This window comes from Stegodyphus dumicola, chromosome 9 (assembly GCF_044657685.1).
Source record: "Stegodyphus dumicola isolate Sdum_Otavi_A_Nest chromosome 9, ASM4465768v1".
Classification (NCBI taxonomy): Eukaryota; Metazoa; Arthropoda; class Arachnida; order Araneae; family Eresidae; genus Stegodyphus; species Stegodyphus dumicola.
In genome coordinates this window covers 144,379,390-144,396,527 of record NC_140776.1, presented here as the reverse complement: position 1 = coordinate 144,396,527, position 17,138 = coordinate 144,379,390, and the positions used below count along the sequence as shown (strand labels likewise).

Here is a 17,138-nt window from a genome sequence, read left to right as displayed (position 1 = left end):
CATAAAATAATTATAGTAACCATCAAGATTTCAAGTTATGCTGGTTCAAGAAACATTAATTCAAATCACCAAGGTAAATGAACATTATGAATCAGGTTTCAAAACTTCCAAGTTTATTCAAGTCTCACACGCATTTAACTGGCGCTGCCAGATCCAAGAACAAGAAGTATACATCATGAAAGATTTACGCTCTCTTTGGCGATTAAAATATATTTTCACATAAAATTTCTTACACACTGGGCCCGGCTGAACAGCAGTTCAGAATAATCAAGATTATCAGTGATACATGAACATTTTCAAGAATTATTTTCTAGAATCATTATGCATTACAATACAAATTCAAGTTTTTGTAATCAAGAAATGTCACATAAACATCAAAAACATGTAAAACTTACCATATATTTCAAGAATATTAAATAAAATTTCATTCATCAAGGATTATTGTTATAGCATTCCTGTTCAAGCATCAGGAATTTAAATCAAGATTTTATCTGACTCAAGATAATAATAAAGAAATAACATTTCAATAATCCAACTAAAATACTAGAATTATTACAAGAAACCTGTCTTTTTTTTCCCTCAGAATTAAATTAAATTTTAAATACACTTATACATTTCTACAATCTTAAAATTTTCTAATATATACATTTCTTTAAATATTAAACATACAATACTTTAAATAGCATTAAGATTACATTTTCAGTAAGAAATATACTATCACACAATATTAATACTCTTGGCACTCTAGATGGAGATAATGGTGCTATGACTTGTCGCATCTGTTGGGAGTTATAATGCTGACACAGTACACAGTTTCTTATAACACGTTTCACATTTTGTCTGGATCTAATTATCCAGTATATTTCACGGAGGAACATGAGAGTACTAGCTACACCTGTATGAAGAACTCGTTCATGTGCATCACATACCAGAAGATCTGTAAAATGAGTTTTTGAAGGAATAATTATAGGATGCTGTTCATGAAAACTTAAAGTTGATTTTTGTAGTCTTCCTTCTACTAACAAAACTCTTTAGTCACTTAGAAAAGGATTTAGTTCATAAATGTTTGAGTTTTGTGAAATCAACTGTCCAGACTTTAAACTGTTAACTTCTTTTATCAAATATAATTCTGCGGCAAAGAGTTCTTCTGCAATCAAGGGTCCTGTTTTCTTGTCAGTTTTATTTTTCAAATTCTGAATAAATCTAAATATCCATGCAGTCACTCTAATAGCTCTAATTAATTTACTATATTTTTCAAGATTCAACAGAGAATTAGAGTTTTCTGCAATAGACGGTAGTATTGTGGTATCATTTATACACTTTTTCCGCTCTAATTCAGAATCAGAAAACTCTGTCGTCGCAATAAATTTACTAGGCCTAGCACTCACTGATTCAACTAACCAGTCTGGTCCAGACTGCCATAATCTTGATGACAACAAATATTCAGCTGAACATCCTCTAGAGAAAATGTCCCATTAAAATGTCTCAAGTTATTTGGGCAAGTTAATGATTGTATTTCAGATATTCGATTTTTTACAAACATTTTCCATCGTTCAGGAACACTGCGAATCCAGTGAACCACTATCATACTATCATTTCACAGATAGATATTTTCTTCATGAATTGAAAACAGCTCTTTTAAATTTTTAGTAAGTTTTGCCAATGTTAATGCTCCTAACAACTCTAACCTTGGAAGTGTGAGTTTTTGTTTTATTGGTGCAATTCTAGATTTTGCCACAATGAATGCTACCTGCCCTTCTTCAACCGATCTAAAATATGCAAATGAACTGTAGACTTTAATAGATGCATCACAAAATAAATGCAGTTCGATGTCTTTATTTTGATTCAATTTGCAGGGGTTCTCGAGAAATTTCCAAATTTCTTTAATTTTTCGATTTCACCGCTCCACTCGGACCACAACTGCTTACATTTAGTCGGAACTTCGTCGTCAAATTCTAAACCGAACTGCCAAAGTTTTTGCATTATCAATTTTGCACGTACTACAAATAGCACCAAGAAACCTACTGGATCAAAAATAGTAGCAGTCACCTTTAATATAGTATTTCTTTTTGTGGTGTTTCTATAACTATTTAATGTTTCGCACAAGTTGTCTAAGTTCAGAGAAATTACATCTTTACTCCTAAATCAATTAAGCCCTTCCTGATTTAATTATTCCTGATTTACTTAAGCTGAGAACGCATGTTTGTATTGTCTAAACTACAATATCAAGTCCAAAACAGAAGGATTCAAATTTGGGCCAGGCATCAAACAATTGTTCAGAGATACCCCATTACACTTTGAAGATATGTCAAACATGATACGGACTTTAGTTTTTGATGCATTTTTTCTTACCACTGGAGAATGCGGCATGTAATACATTTTACTACTGTCACAACTTTCGATTTCGCACTCTTCAATTATTTAATTTTTTAACTGTTTGTTTATTATGCTATCATAAGTCGCCCTAAGCCACTCATCTTTTTTTAGTTTATTAACCAAAGATACTAGATGTCGCTTGGCATTTTCTAAATTATTACCCAAGTTTTCATGATAGTATTTCCATAACAAACGAGCTACATATCTACCATTAGTAAAATGCAATTCTTTTTCAAATTTCTCAATGACTGATTTATCATCAGGATTCTCCTTCTTATCTAAACTCAAGTGGTCCAAAGCCCAAAACCTTTGCAAACAGACATTAACTGAATTATCTTCCTTCAAACAATGAGAAACACCAGTTGTAAAAATACAGGCACTAGACTGATCACCTTAAAAAGATCCAACCAAGGGCCAACCAAATATAGAAAGACACAATAAATAATTTATTCCTTACTCTTTTCTTTTCTCCTACTCGTACTTCCCAACATGAATCAGACTCTAAAATATTTTTATTTCAGCTGCTTCACCATTATCGGCTAATTTTAAATTTTCTGATTTTAAAATTTCCAAAATGTTTTTGGAGGAAATTTTTATGATTGCTCCAGAAATTGTATCTGTAACAGGGAACTTCAACAGTGATTGAGTCATTAGGGCAATGTATACTTTCGAGGGTAATTTGAACATTATATTCCATTAGTCTACCCCGCATATACCCAAAAGAATAAACCCTTTCTTTCCTTAAAGTTCTTAATTTTAGTTCTTTAGCTAAATCATATCTAATAAATGACCTCTGTGATCCACCATCAATTAAGATTTTTACTATTTGGCTTCTAGTATTACCTGTATCTGAAGCGTAAACAGTGCAAGTTTATAAAAATATACACCTTTATCAGCAGTTTCAGAAACAGTCTTAGATTTAAACAACAGGAATGCAACTACATTCTGCTTAGAATCCAATACTGTAACTACTTTCTGTTTAACATCTAAAACTGCTACCACTTCAGGAACAATATTTTTACAAAATAACTTATTATAATTTAAACCATTACACAACTCACAAGGCTGAATTTTCACTTTACATCTGGACGATACATGACCTCTCTTAACACATCTGTAACAACGTTCATGGTTTTTTAATATTGCTCTTTTTTGCTCATTTGTTTTCTCACATTTTTCTACATCATGTGTATTTTGATTACAATAGAAACAGTATGGCTTAGTCACTGTGGCTAACACCAAGCAGTAGGAACGCTTACCCCTTTTAAGTAATTATTTTTATTCTGCTTAACACCATAATTTGTGTCCTGTTTCTTTGAGTTTATTAAATTAGAAGCTTCCCGCCTCTCAACTTCCAATCTAATAAATTTGAGAAGTTCTGGTAGGCTATATTGCTGTTTAGAGTTTCTTCTTCTATTAAACTTCAGATTCATATTGTCTGGTAAAAGCTTTAAAATAACAGGTCCTAAAAAGGTCCTGTAAGCTTCCGACACAATACCTAATGAATTCAAACTTTTTATATTGATTTCACAGGAATCTTAAAGCATTCTTACTGCTTTCACATTGGACAAACTTCTAACCGGTTCAAGATTCAAGAGTTTATTCATGTGCGAAGATATAACCAATCTGCCCGTTTAAATCTTTCTTTAATTAAACTTATAGAAGCATCATAATTTTCATTAGATAGTGCAAACCCAGATACTGCACTTAAAGCAGGTTCTGCGAGTAAGGATTTAAGATAGGTAAACTTCTCGACCTTTGTTGACTCATTATTATTATCAATAGAATTTTCAAAAGAATTATAAAATTCCAAAAATAAACTAGGATCAACGCAATATTTAGGAATTGAAATTTTAGGTAACCGAATGTTAATTTTGTTTTTGACCTTTACAGCAGCAGTATGGTTACCAGGTGATTCATTTTCAATATTCACTATCTGAGAATTTAAATTAAGTTTCTTTTTAGCCCTAAAAATATATAAACTCATTTTTTCATCATACTCTAACACAGTAGTATTACATTCTTTCTCAATTTCAGACTCGTCCCCTTTAACACAATCCAGTACTTTTTCATTAATTCCTTTCAACGCAGACTGTTTAAAAGTCAGTAAAATCACATTTTCTTCTACCATATTCTTACCCCAAATGTCTTTTTTAATTTCAGGTTCTAAAACATTTATTATTTTAGAAATATCTTGTCTCATAGTCTTTCTAGCAGCTTTCGATTTAACAATATCGTCTGCCATAATAACAAAAAAAAAAAAATTTTTTTTTATTCGCTTACCTGGTGCAGTCTTCAAATGGTTTAATCCTAATTTAGTAACTCACTTTGCAATAGAAAACATTCACAAGTATTTTGAATGTTTATCCTGCCACATTCAGTGCAGAAGAATAATTTTTCAATAACACGAAAAAACACTGCATTCTTAAATCAAAAAACTGTTTGTGCGCAACTGTTGAGCGCCAAAAATATAAAATAATTATAGTAACCATCAAGATTTCAAGTTATCCTGGTTCAAAAAACATTAATTCAAATCACACAAATCATCAAGGAAAATGAACATTACAAATCAGGTTTCAAAACTTCCAAGTTTATTCATGTCTCACACGCATTCAACTGGCGCTGCCAGATTGAGTTTTTATTCCTTCTATTGTTTATGGTCTTTATATCAGCTCGGTCACTGCTTTTAGCAGTCAGGCATCTGTGTGTTGACACACCTTACATAACGAAAGCCTCTTCTGCTGGTTTTCTGTTCAGACTTTCAAGACATACATAATGACTTTCTTCTTTGTCCTTTGTTTGGAGTATCTGTTGTATAATAGGGACATCGATAAAATATTAGATAGTGGTGACATCTCTGCAAAATACCAGAAACTTAATGTGTGTCTGATTTCCTGACTGCAAGCTAATATTTTTTTTATGTCTGCCTCTAGTTCCTGTAAAACTGTTCAGACTTTTATGTTTGGGTTTTAAACTGCTGTTGATCATAATCCTGAGAAATATTTCTGCTAATTTCACTTGTAAAATATTAACTAAGAAATCAACATCTGAAAGTTTTTAGCTGGAAGCATCTGAAAGATGTCAATAACCTCTGCTCTAAAAAAAAAACAAATATTCAAATTTAGAACTTTGATGATAGGGTCCCATTCATTTGTCTGTGAAATCCTTTCAAACTGCATTTCATACACATTCTATGATGATTTTCCATTATACGGCAAGAATCTGATTATCAAACAAGATGACCAAGCTGGAATATTACCTACAGCAGAATAAGCTATAGTGGCAATGGCATAGATCTGATGTGGATGCTGTTATCAAATGACCACGATTGCAAACATTTCTTTCTACTTTTTTCAATTTATTTCTTGAGCCTTTAAGTCAACAGCAGAAATTTCTTGATTAGCATTCATTATCTTTCTTCCTAATTTTTATTCTATAGCTGCTGTTTTCATATTCATAGCATTTACAGTTTCCACTTTAACATAAGTGATTATAGAGGTCTTCCTGTCAGTGGCCACAGGAGCTGCTTCTTCCCTGCTGGTAGCAATCATTTTCATATTGGCTTTCAACTGTTGTTCTATTTTCTTGGTTATGATGATTCAGAGAGGTCCAATTTCTGATACCAGTTTTTGCAAGCTATGATTTTTGTCAACATCTCTTTAAATTTATTTAAAGAGAATTAATTTAATTTTTATTTTATGGCAAAAGAATTTATTTATTCAATTATTGCAAAAGAATACAATGAACAACAAACATTAGTAGTTGTAAACAGCTCACAGAGAATGCAGATATTAAGCAAATTTTCCTTACAACACAAGAAATATCAAAAATTCCTCATAGCAATCACAAAATAAGCTCTAAAATGCAGTTCAACTAACACTTTGAGCTGCAAACTCTTACAGCTAATTAACAGCTGACTTCTCCTTATTGGATAGAAAGTGTTGCAACACTAGACACTGCACTTGATGTGCTATCGTTATTGCACAATTTCAGCTTTCAAATACTACCACTGAAAAATGAGCAATGATGCTCAGTTGTACACAAAGAATTTCAGAATAGTGAGAAAATGCATATTTAAGCAGAGTACTAGACTTCTTGAACTATCGAGACTTTCGCCAAAAACAAAGAACCTGGATCTCCTTCGTTTCTGGCAGTCCTCCTGAAGGAAGCTTCATCTGTTGACAAGTAGAAAAATTCAAGCATGTCAAGTAGTTGATATTGAAATGTTGAATACAGTACAAAGTCTTTAATTCAGATTCGTCGATTATGGATTATAGATCATCAATTTAAATCTTGTAAGATGGCATGAAGAAATTATAAAATTAAAAATATGAAACCATAATTTATGAAATAAAGAGCATTTATGATCTAAAGGGTATCAAAATTTACAAAAAAAAAAAAAGGCTTAATATTTATTTGTTTACTTTATTAAACATTTCTTTCAATGTAAGTTGTTTAAGTTGCTTCGTTTTATGTGCTAATACTTTCTCTTTAATTCTATAAACAGACATAATTTCTTGTTCAGTAACAAAATTCCGCTGTTTAAGTCCTGTAATTGCTGTGCTGAAAATACAGACTAACTTGTCAATCGAAATTTTTTTGTTTTCACTAACCTCTCTGTCACTTTCTTCATGCCTTTATCCATATTTTGAGGCAATTCCACTTTTTGTTTGATGGACATTGAAATATGCTTTCGCTTTGTAGATCCTTTGGCAGCTCCAGAATCAGAAACTCTTTTTGACATAAATGCATATGCACATGCATAAACGCATATGCGCATGTATTATGCACATGCGCAAGGTATTATGCACATGCATAAATGCATGCGTTTATGCTTGCGCAGAAAGTTTGTAGCTTTGAGATCTGGATTATGGACGTCCCCATTAAAGACTTTTGTCTGTATTATATATTATTATAAAGGCACAGCCCCGATCCTCCTAGCCGGCCGTATGATAAAAAAATGGGACTGGCCAAAATTTATATATATACAGGATGATTCAAAACTTGCCTTTCAAATTTTGTGGGAAGGCATGGAAGACGTCAGGAAACCAATTTCATGTAGGAAAGTATGTCTGCAAATGTTATCTACACAAACAAAATGGATAAGTAAAGTTAACATTAGGAAACAGTACAGTTAAGTGGTAATGAATGTGACCTTTATTTCAACAAGGTAAAGTAAAGGGTGACAGTAGTTTCCGACCATTCACACAAACACAGGATTCACAGTGCCATTGAATAGACCGCCGAACATTTTCAAAGATGCATTTAAAAATTTATCTGTCACTAGATTCAAAACAGAAAGATCCGTAACATTACACAAGAAATAAAGCATTATGTAGAAAACATGTGGCCACAAATTCAATCACACAAATAAAACCTAAATTTATTACCCAAATTACAAACATATCAGTAAACAAAACAATACACAAAAACAATAATGGGTTATGGAAAATCCCATCGACCATTTTTGCCTATTAAAGAAAAGACGCTACACTACGCAATTTTTCTACAAAAATGGAAAATTCTTCGGCTGATCTTTGCAATATGGTAACATTTCCAAAAGTAATATGGAATGTAATTTGGAATATGAAATATTCCAAATGTAATTTGGAATATGGTAACACCTCCAAAATGTCGACATTTTGGAGGCGATAAAGTTTACTACCTAGGACTTTGGGAATAATGCGAGAAGTACTCAGTTCCGATTACGCATTATTTTGTGTGAGGGAAATGAGAGATCATGAGATATGTCATGTGACATTAATGGATGAACCACTGTCCTTTAATCGGAAAAGGGGGTAAATTTGTAAAAATATCTGCTGTACAGCATTAGTTTCATTCTATGTTCTGTGAAGCAGTGTTGTTTAATATTTGGATCCCATGGCCCTATATATAGTAAATCCGAAATTTTTATTGCATTTATGTGTAATTGAAAAGAATTGCTTAATTGCGGATAAGTAAGAATGTCCAACATGTGGGTATGAAATGAGATTGTGTGAAAGGAAGGATATTAGAGATAAGTTTGAATGGCGGTGCAAGAAATCTGGTGAAAATGGACATTTTGTGATCCGTCATGCACTCAAGATTCTGTAGAAGATTAGGTAAGTTAGAATTTTTAATTATTTGAGGATATTATTTTTATGCATTGTTCTAAATGTAAGGAGTAAATAAATTAATATGGTATTATTGGAAATTGTTATTAGCAATGATTTAGTTTAAAGTAATTAGCATTAAAAGCTAATTTTTATTAATTTAACATATGTGCTTATTTATATTTTAAGCAGTGTTTTTTAATTTAATTATATTTTAATTTAATAATCATTATTTTGAGAGTTATATGTTTGTAGTATTTTGGAATACGTTTGAGTAGAAGTAAATGTGCATGGAAAGAATTTAAGTATTTGGAACCATTTTTAATGTTTGCATTAGAAATTGGTAGGTGAGGTTTATAATAGATAATTTAGAGAAAAAAGTTTTTGGATATTTTATTTATTTTATACGTGCAAATGTTCATCCTTGGAAAGGGTATATACTTTTTCGCGATCAGGTAATTTCATATATGTCCTTTTTACCGAATTTAAAGATTCACAAAATTTTCATGCATTTTCGTGAAATTTTTCTAATTTATGAGAAAAAAGCAGTGTACATGGATATAGTGAAGAGTGTGGGCAATGCCATTTTTGTGCAATTCTGGGATTTTTTTTAAGTAAAAATAAGTCGACGTGTACATGGTTTAATTATATTTTAATTAAATGATAGTTATTTTGTGAATTATATGTTTGCAGCAATTTGGTATACCTTTCAGTGGAAGTAAACGTGCATGGAAATAATTTAAATATTTGACACTAAGTTTTGTTATGAATTCGTCGGTGACGTTTATAATAGATAATTTAGAGGTAAAAGTTTTTGGATATTTTATTTATATTATACGTGGAAATGTTCATCCTTGGATAGGGTATATAATTTTTCGCGATCAGGTAATTTCATATATGTGCCTTTTAGCAAGTTTAAAGATTCACAAAATTTTCCTGCATTTTCGTGCAAATTTTTGTAATTTATGAGAAAATAGCAGTTCAGATGGATAAAGTCAAGAGTGTGCACAATGCCATTTTTGTGCAATTCTGGGATGTTTTTTTAAGTAAAAATAAGTCGACGTGTACATGGTTACTGTGTATGTGCGATTTTTGAAAAACGTGGCAAGGAGTTTGTGATTCTGCACTTTTTCCCAATTTTGCAGTTAATATTTGTCATGATTAAGCAGTTTTGTTCAATAAAATTTCTAGCATAAGTTTAATTCGGCTAGTAGATTGTTGGAAAAAGTGTTGAGTAAATAAAAAGAAAAGAAACATGTCTTTACTTCGTGAAGACAAAATGGCGGCGAAAAAAAAAAACAGAGGGTTGCTGTAGCAGAGTTGGTCGCCAAATTTTCGCCAAAAAATCTCCAAGTTACCATAATCCAAAGATCAACCAATTCTTCTTCAAACACACTGGGTTTGGTGTAATCTTGATTACATGTGTTAGTTATTATTCTTGAGTAAAGATTCCCTTTTTCCCTCTATCACACATTTTTAATGCGTTAAAAACAGTTATCCGAGAAGAAAACACGGAACTACTCTTCACAATGAAAAAGAAATTAAACTAAAGAAAGTGAACAAATTGTTACAATAAGAATAGAATGTTTTTTATTGTATTTAGTAGACTTTTTTTTTTTTTTTTTTTTTTTGCATGGCTGGCGCCGTCTCTCGTGGTCGACGGGATTTTCCATAAGTTTCCAACAATGCATATAAACAGATAATTCCTTAGAGAAATTTGCAACATTACCAAATGAAATCTGTGGGGTGCACTTAAACATAAAACTAATGTACAACGGCTACCAACACAACTTAATGGATTTTCTGATTATAAGCTTGTATCAAATGATAAAATTTAGAATCCCTAGAAGAATTAGAAGAATTTAGAATTTAAGTATTACTTTTGGCAATGCATGGAAGAGATCTTAAAGTTATTGGCTGTAATAGCTTTCAGTTTAAATACTAATAAATTTACCAAAAAACAGAGAAAAATGTTATGAAATTATTTCCTTACTCCATTAATGGAAACCTTAATTGCATACAATCAAAAGTACACCAAACTGCAATTCATGCAAACTTACAGTAATATGTGTCCATGTTCTCCAAGTGGTTGATTTCCTCCTCCACCATAAACTTGCTTTATCATACTCTCTTTAAAGAAATCAAAAACAATACACATAAATTTAACAAGAAATTTTATTTAAACAAGAATGGTGTTTAAATTAAGCTAGATAAAGTAATCAATATACTTAAAAACAGATAACAAATAATATCTAACATTTCAGTTATTATTCTTCATGGTACTTATGTCTTATCCTGGAAGACAACTTTGGTAAGTGCCAAAATTGGTGAAAATATGCTAATAAATGCTTACATCCCTTTTGCAATCATGTCTTAATCTTTGGCATGTTCTTTTAAGCACTTGATTTTTTGTTCACAATTTATTATCTTCATGGGTCTTTCAATTTATAAAATAATAAAATGGAGGCTATATGATTGTTTACTGTTTCTGTTTTATAATATTTTGAATCTAAACTGAGGCTGTATCAAGGCAGCTGTTATTTCAGCCAAATAACACCTGCAGTTACCTTTAAACCAAAGTAACCAGCACTTATTGTGCAAAATTTACCTTACCTACAAAAGCTACTAGTCCAGGATAAGATACAAGTACTTTTGAGATCAATTAATTGTTAACTAATTTAAATTTTTCAGCTTTCCACTGTTCTTTACAATATGCTTTTTTTTTTTTTTTCTCAATTATGCTCACCATTAATTGCTACATGCTGGATCAAAAGGCAACAGCTAGATAACAGCTATTTTCAATAGCAGAAACGATTACAAGGGCTACTTTTCAAAAATGAGTTATGGCTTCATGGAAGATTACAAAAAAAAAAAAAAAAAAACTGTGTAGCATTCGCATTACACAGGGCTGAAATCTTAAAACAAATATAAAAATGAATTATAAACCATACACTTTTGCTACGATAACTCACAAACTGCTGTTTCTTCTTTTATCATCCCTCTTTCTATAAATCACTATCCTTCTGTTAAAGGACCTAATGAATTTACATATTTTACACACTCATAGATACAGATACAGTTATGTGAATTACTTTGCATTAAACTCTCAATCGTACAGATCAAAGCAATACCCTTTATCACTATCAAGACAGAAAAGGAATAGTAAAAGGTGACTTTTCAATAAAAAAATTAAAATACTAAAAATAATTTTAACTATTAAACACAAAACTTTAGATGCATATAATTTGTTTACAATTTATTTCCAGAATTTATTGCATTTAAATATGAATTTTTAATGCGAAAATAGCAAAATTATTTAACTATTACACATAAAATTTTAAATACATATAATCTGTTCATAATTTGCAGAATCTATTAATGATAAACAATGGAATGGATTATTTCATTCAGAAAATAGACTTGCAGAGATTTTGCTCGCCATAAAAGATATAGTATGTCAACATAAAAAAAGTATTTTTTAACATGTTGACTACAGATCTCATGTCATGGCAACGAAGTATATACGATCAGATCTAATAAGCTTCTTGACTTAATCAATCTATATATAATCCACTTTGTAATTTTATTAAAATTTATATCACAGAATTCTCGATTAGTTTTAATTTACTACAAAAAACTCTTCAATGTTTTGACGGATAAATTACAATTAAGCATAACCTTTCGTAATGTTAACTAATTTATGAAATGAAAATAAAACTTTAATCTTAAAAAATTTAATCTTGAAAAGAAAAGACAATTCAGGAATGTAGGTGCATCCCAGAAAAAAAATGGTATCAAAGTTAGTTATTGTAAACAAACATATAAAGTTAGAGATTTACGAATTCCAGTTTTGTTTTTCTTATCTACTTACCTAAACAATGTTCATCTTCAGCAATTTTTCGCATCCGATCGTTAGAGCATTCCATTTTTTTTTTTTTTTCAAACACACTATTTTATTTAGACAATAACACAGAGAAAATTGAATATTTACATTAGATTCCGTCACTGCATTTCTCAAAAAAAAAACGTAAAATAACAGAGCAGACTAAAGCATGAAGTATCTTTTTGCCTGTTGCCAATCGGATTTGGGGATTTTCGGCTCAATCCACAATAACCCAGCTTTTCCGAAATAAATCCCCCTATGTGCATATTTGTACTATTATTATTATTATTTTTACTGTATATGGTTTGCTTATTTTTACTCTCGTGCAAGTTATTTAAAAATGTAAATGAAAGATGTCCTAACTTAACGTCTTTTTATTTACAAGGCGCATGCTAAATTCACCATGGTTCGTCGCATCTTGACACTCGAGAATAAAATACGATCTGTGTGTGTGTGTAAATTCACAAGGAACTGAGAATTTACTCAATTGCGTGCTTACTATCATTTTATGGACCTAGTGGAATTTCATATACAGAAGAAGATAAAGCTAAATCTTTTGCGGACTATATGGAAGATACATTCACTCTTAATCCCACTCCGTACGACAATAACCATATTAAACGGGTCAACCAGGTGGTCAATAACTTCCTTAATACCCCTGCTCCGTACAACTTCACTTTCCTGACTACCCCAACAATCGTTGCCAACACCATCAGCGCCTTACGAAGAAAGCCCCAGGGCACGATGGCATCTCGACCAAAGCACTGAAGCATCTACCGATCAACGCTCTTACCTGCCTAACTAAGATAATCAACAACATTATCAAATTCGCTCATGTTCCTAACTCATGGAAACAAACTATAATAATTGTTTTTGCTAAACCGCAACAAAATCCCACCTTCCCACAAAACTATCGTCCTATCAGTTTACTTAGCTATCTGTCTAAAGTTACTGAGAAAATCCTACTTTTCCACATCCAAAAAATTCACCCTTCCATGAATTTTTTCCCAGAGGAACAATTCGGTTTTCGTAATCATCACAGCACTTGCCACCAACTTCTTAGAGTTATCAACATTATCACTGAAGGCTACAACTGCAAGGTTCCGAACGGTGCTGTATTGATCGATATCGCGAAAGCTTTTGACAGGGTATGGCATCGAGGCCTTATTTACAAACTAATCACTCTCAATTTTCCGGATCATTTTATTCGCTTAATAGCCTCTTTTCTCAGCAACAGAACATTCAGAATCAAAATCGGTACTGCTTACTCTACCACCAGCGTAATCAATGCTGATGTCCACATGTGTCGGCATTTTCGCCGTACTTTTTTAATATTTATACACAAGACATCCCTAAAGACCCTTCTGTTCATCTTGCACTCTTTGCCGATGACACCGCCATACTTACTACAGCCTGCACAGTTATCGCCGTAAGAAACCAACTCCAAAACTATCTCATAAAACTGGAAAAATGGCTCACGCTTTGGAGGATTAAAATTAACAGTGATAAAACTAAGGCAATAATTTTCCGTAAAGGAAACATGAAATACTATCCTCCACCCCCTGAAATATTTGACGAAGAAATAGACTGTATTAATGAAACCAAATTCCTTGGAGTCACCCTTGACCAAAAACTTACCTTCAGAACCCACTTCCGGTCCGTAGTACAAAAATTTTAAATCACCACAGCTCCTATGCGACCTCTTCTTTGTAGAAAAAGCAACTTATCTACTACAATTAATTCTATATCGCTCCATACTTCACCCAGCCCTCCTTTATGCAGCACCGATCTGGGGACATGCAGCTAAAACCAATATTAAAGAATTACAAATTCTACAAAATAAAATTCTACGAGAAATTATCAATGCTCCTTGGTATATTCCAAACATCTATATTCAAAGAGATCTTTGAATCGAACTTATTCAAGAGTATATTAAACGATTAGCGGTCACCTTCTTTTATTCAGTACAAACCCACAGTAATAGCCTTATTAGGACTCTCAGACACTCCCCGCATCCCAGAGAAAAACATCGATACCCATATGTCATCCTACCTACATAAGAATTACAACCTTAATTGACTCATTAACGCTAAATTGACTCTGCGGTTTACTACCCGCGGCTACATCTTATAACGACACTGAACTTACCACCCCCTTTTCTTCGCAGCCGCTAGTACGGACCTCACTCTCTTTTTTCCGCCTCCCACACTTCCTTCCACCCTACTCTTTCTCCTCCCACCCGATCCTTATCAGAAGTCGAGTGAAAAGATGTTTCTACATCTTGACACTCGAGAATAAAAAACAATCTGTGTGTGTACTATCATTTTATAGCACTCAGTTTTAATTTTCATTTAAGCCTCCGGAAAACTAACAATAGCATTATCCTACTGCTCTCCAGTAAATGTCATTAGACCTAAGGCCATTCTTAATAATCTAATGCATTTGCTATGTCATTTATGTAATTGTTTGGCGTATTATTTATGTAACTGATGATGTTACGTAATTGTAATTCTATATTAACGTATTTTTCAGTTGCCGATTCTGATCACATTTACCTTATACGTTCATTCTTTCTGTATCATATTTTTCCTTCTTCAAGAGCTCTCCATACGAATAAACTGGAATAATAAACCTTCGCGCATCTTGCGAACATTTAAACTCGTACTACAGAACTATGGACTATTGAACTGTACTTCCACCAGCTCGTTCAGGATATCATTTCAGCGTATCCTGACAAATGTTTCCCTACTAATGAATTACTTTTCAAATTAATCTTAATAATTTATCTTTTATACATGAATCCGTTGGAACTGTTAATAAGCAGATATTTTATTATCAGCTTCGACAAATGTTAGGTCCTATGCTCGAGTACTCAAGTGATTACACCATTCACTGCCTGGCTTAGGGTTTAAGCCGTAGCCAATAAGGAACGATGAAGTTGCGCATGCTTAAATGTGCAATTGACTAAGTGAGAGCGAAACCATTGACCGAATGTCAGCTCGTAATTGCTTTGATGTGATTGGCTAATTCTTACAGGACAGGATTTAGTTTGACGAAATGCTAAGCTATTTGAGATATGGGCTCTTAATAAGAGATGTAAATCAGTTTTTAATATGGGATATAGTATAATTTTTGGGTGTTGCCCTATAAATGTGGGGCCCTGAGCTATAGTTTGTGCAGCTTATACGTAAATCCGGCACTAGGTTCTTATACCAAATTGGCATAAAGTCGAAACATTTAGGCAAAACTCTTGGATCTAAGCAGCTTTGGTTTTTGTAACGTAGTAGATCTAGTTATCCAGCAACGGAGCTCGGCTTGTACTTCCAATGACAGTCGTCTGAATGAATTTTTAGAGGCGTTTCCAGTTCTAAGTTTATTTCGTTAAAATGCAGAAAAGAAAGAGATTTGGTTTAGTGTTACTATGCTTGGCTAAACATTGAAAGACTGTTGGGTCAGTGGTTATCCTTGGAGGTATTAAAATCAAATGTTATTACGCTGAATTGCTATTATGTGAACAGAGCTCGGAAGATTTTGTATCAGTAAACGTAGATAATATATGGCATTAGAAGCATATTTTATTAATTTTAATAATACTGAAAATCTCTGGAAAAATTAAAAATTGAACACATTATATGTTAAATGTATTCAAAACTGTATCGATTATGATTAGATAATAATTAAGGTAAACTCAGAGGTGACCGCCAATCCATTGGTCAGCATTGACTTATAGGTTGATGGTCACTGACAAGAGGGCAAAGCAGAAAAATTTGAGATTATTAAAATAAAAGTAAACTGAGGGATACTGGGGACCACTGATAATGTTACTCAGCAATGTGGCTTTGCACAGTAAATTATAAACAAGTGCGTTTGTTATTTTTTATGCTACTCAGTGTTTTTTAAGCATCACAGTAACTGACAAACTGCATAGATGACAAATGCATGCTAATCAATACACCGTATTTATAGCGTAACACATTTTTTTTTTTTTTTTGTAAAACTTATAACAAAATCCACACTTTACAGGTATTCTTCTGAGGATAGTGATGATCGCTTAAGCCATTAGTCACTAGTGTAGCATAATACAATCAGTTTAGATAAGTTATTAAAAGAAAACTAAGCAGAAAGATTCCCACGCCCATCAAGCTTGCTAGTCATTAATTAATATATAAATCGATGATCAATGATGCAGTAAAGTTAGACAAATTATTAAAATTATATTAAACAAGATACCAACAACCTATGGCACCATTATAGCAGTCACTAATGTGAGTAACAGTTGCCGAGAAGTGTAAATGATAAATTCATGGTAAGGTTCTTAAACGTTGGAAAAACATTTCTATACATATTTCCAACATTAAATACTACACCGAAGAAAGGATATATCACTGTGGGAAAAGTCACGATAAACAAATAAGAATTACACTGTACAGTATAGTACATCTTGAGGATAATGTAAATTACATAAATGCTAATCAGTTTTCATTAACTCATCCTGAGAAATTAAAATCAACAAGAAACATATGCAATTAACACCGTTGCATTCAAAGACGACAGTTTGCAAAATAGCTAGTTCAAAAAAACGTTCTTAATAAGGGGGGGGGGGAAGAATGAAAGCAGTAACTTAGTGCGGATAGTAACAACTCAAATCTTTGAATTTCTGCCAGCATTTTGGAAGTTTTTCAAAGCCTTCGGCCTCGAAACTTGGCCGCGAGTCCAAAAACAGATCAACCTCAATTCGTATGTCCTGTGCAGAATGGAAGATAGAACTAGCAAGATGTAGCTCGTGT

General features: G+C 32.4%; 1 protein-coding gene across 1 annotated transcript in view; it reads right to left on the bottom strand.

Moving 5' to 3' along the window:
* The window catches only part of Kpc1 (Kip1 ubiquitination-promoting complex subunit 1), a 150,790-nt gene extending 138,255 nt beyond the window's left edge, over window positions 1-12,535 (bottom strand). Inside the window, exons 1-2 of the mRNA XM_035366178.2 lie at window positions 12,340-12,535; window positions 10,529-10,598 (exon numbers count right to left, since the gene is read on the bottom strand). Coding sequence (XP_035222069.1) covers window positions 10,529-10,598; window positions 12,340-12,394 — 125 coding nt within the window. The 5' untranslated portion in view covers window positions 12,395-12,535. The remainder of the gene's footprint in view (window positions 1-10,528; window positions 10,599-12,339) is intronic.
* Between the last annotated feature and the right edge of the window lie 4,603 nt (window positions 12,536-17,138).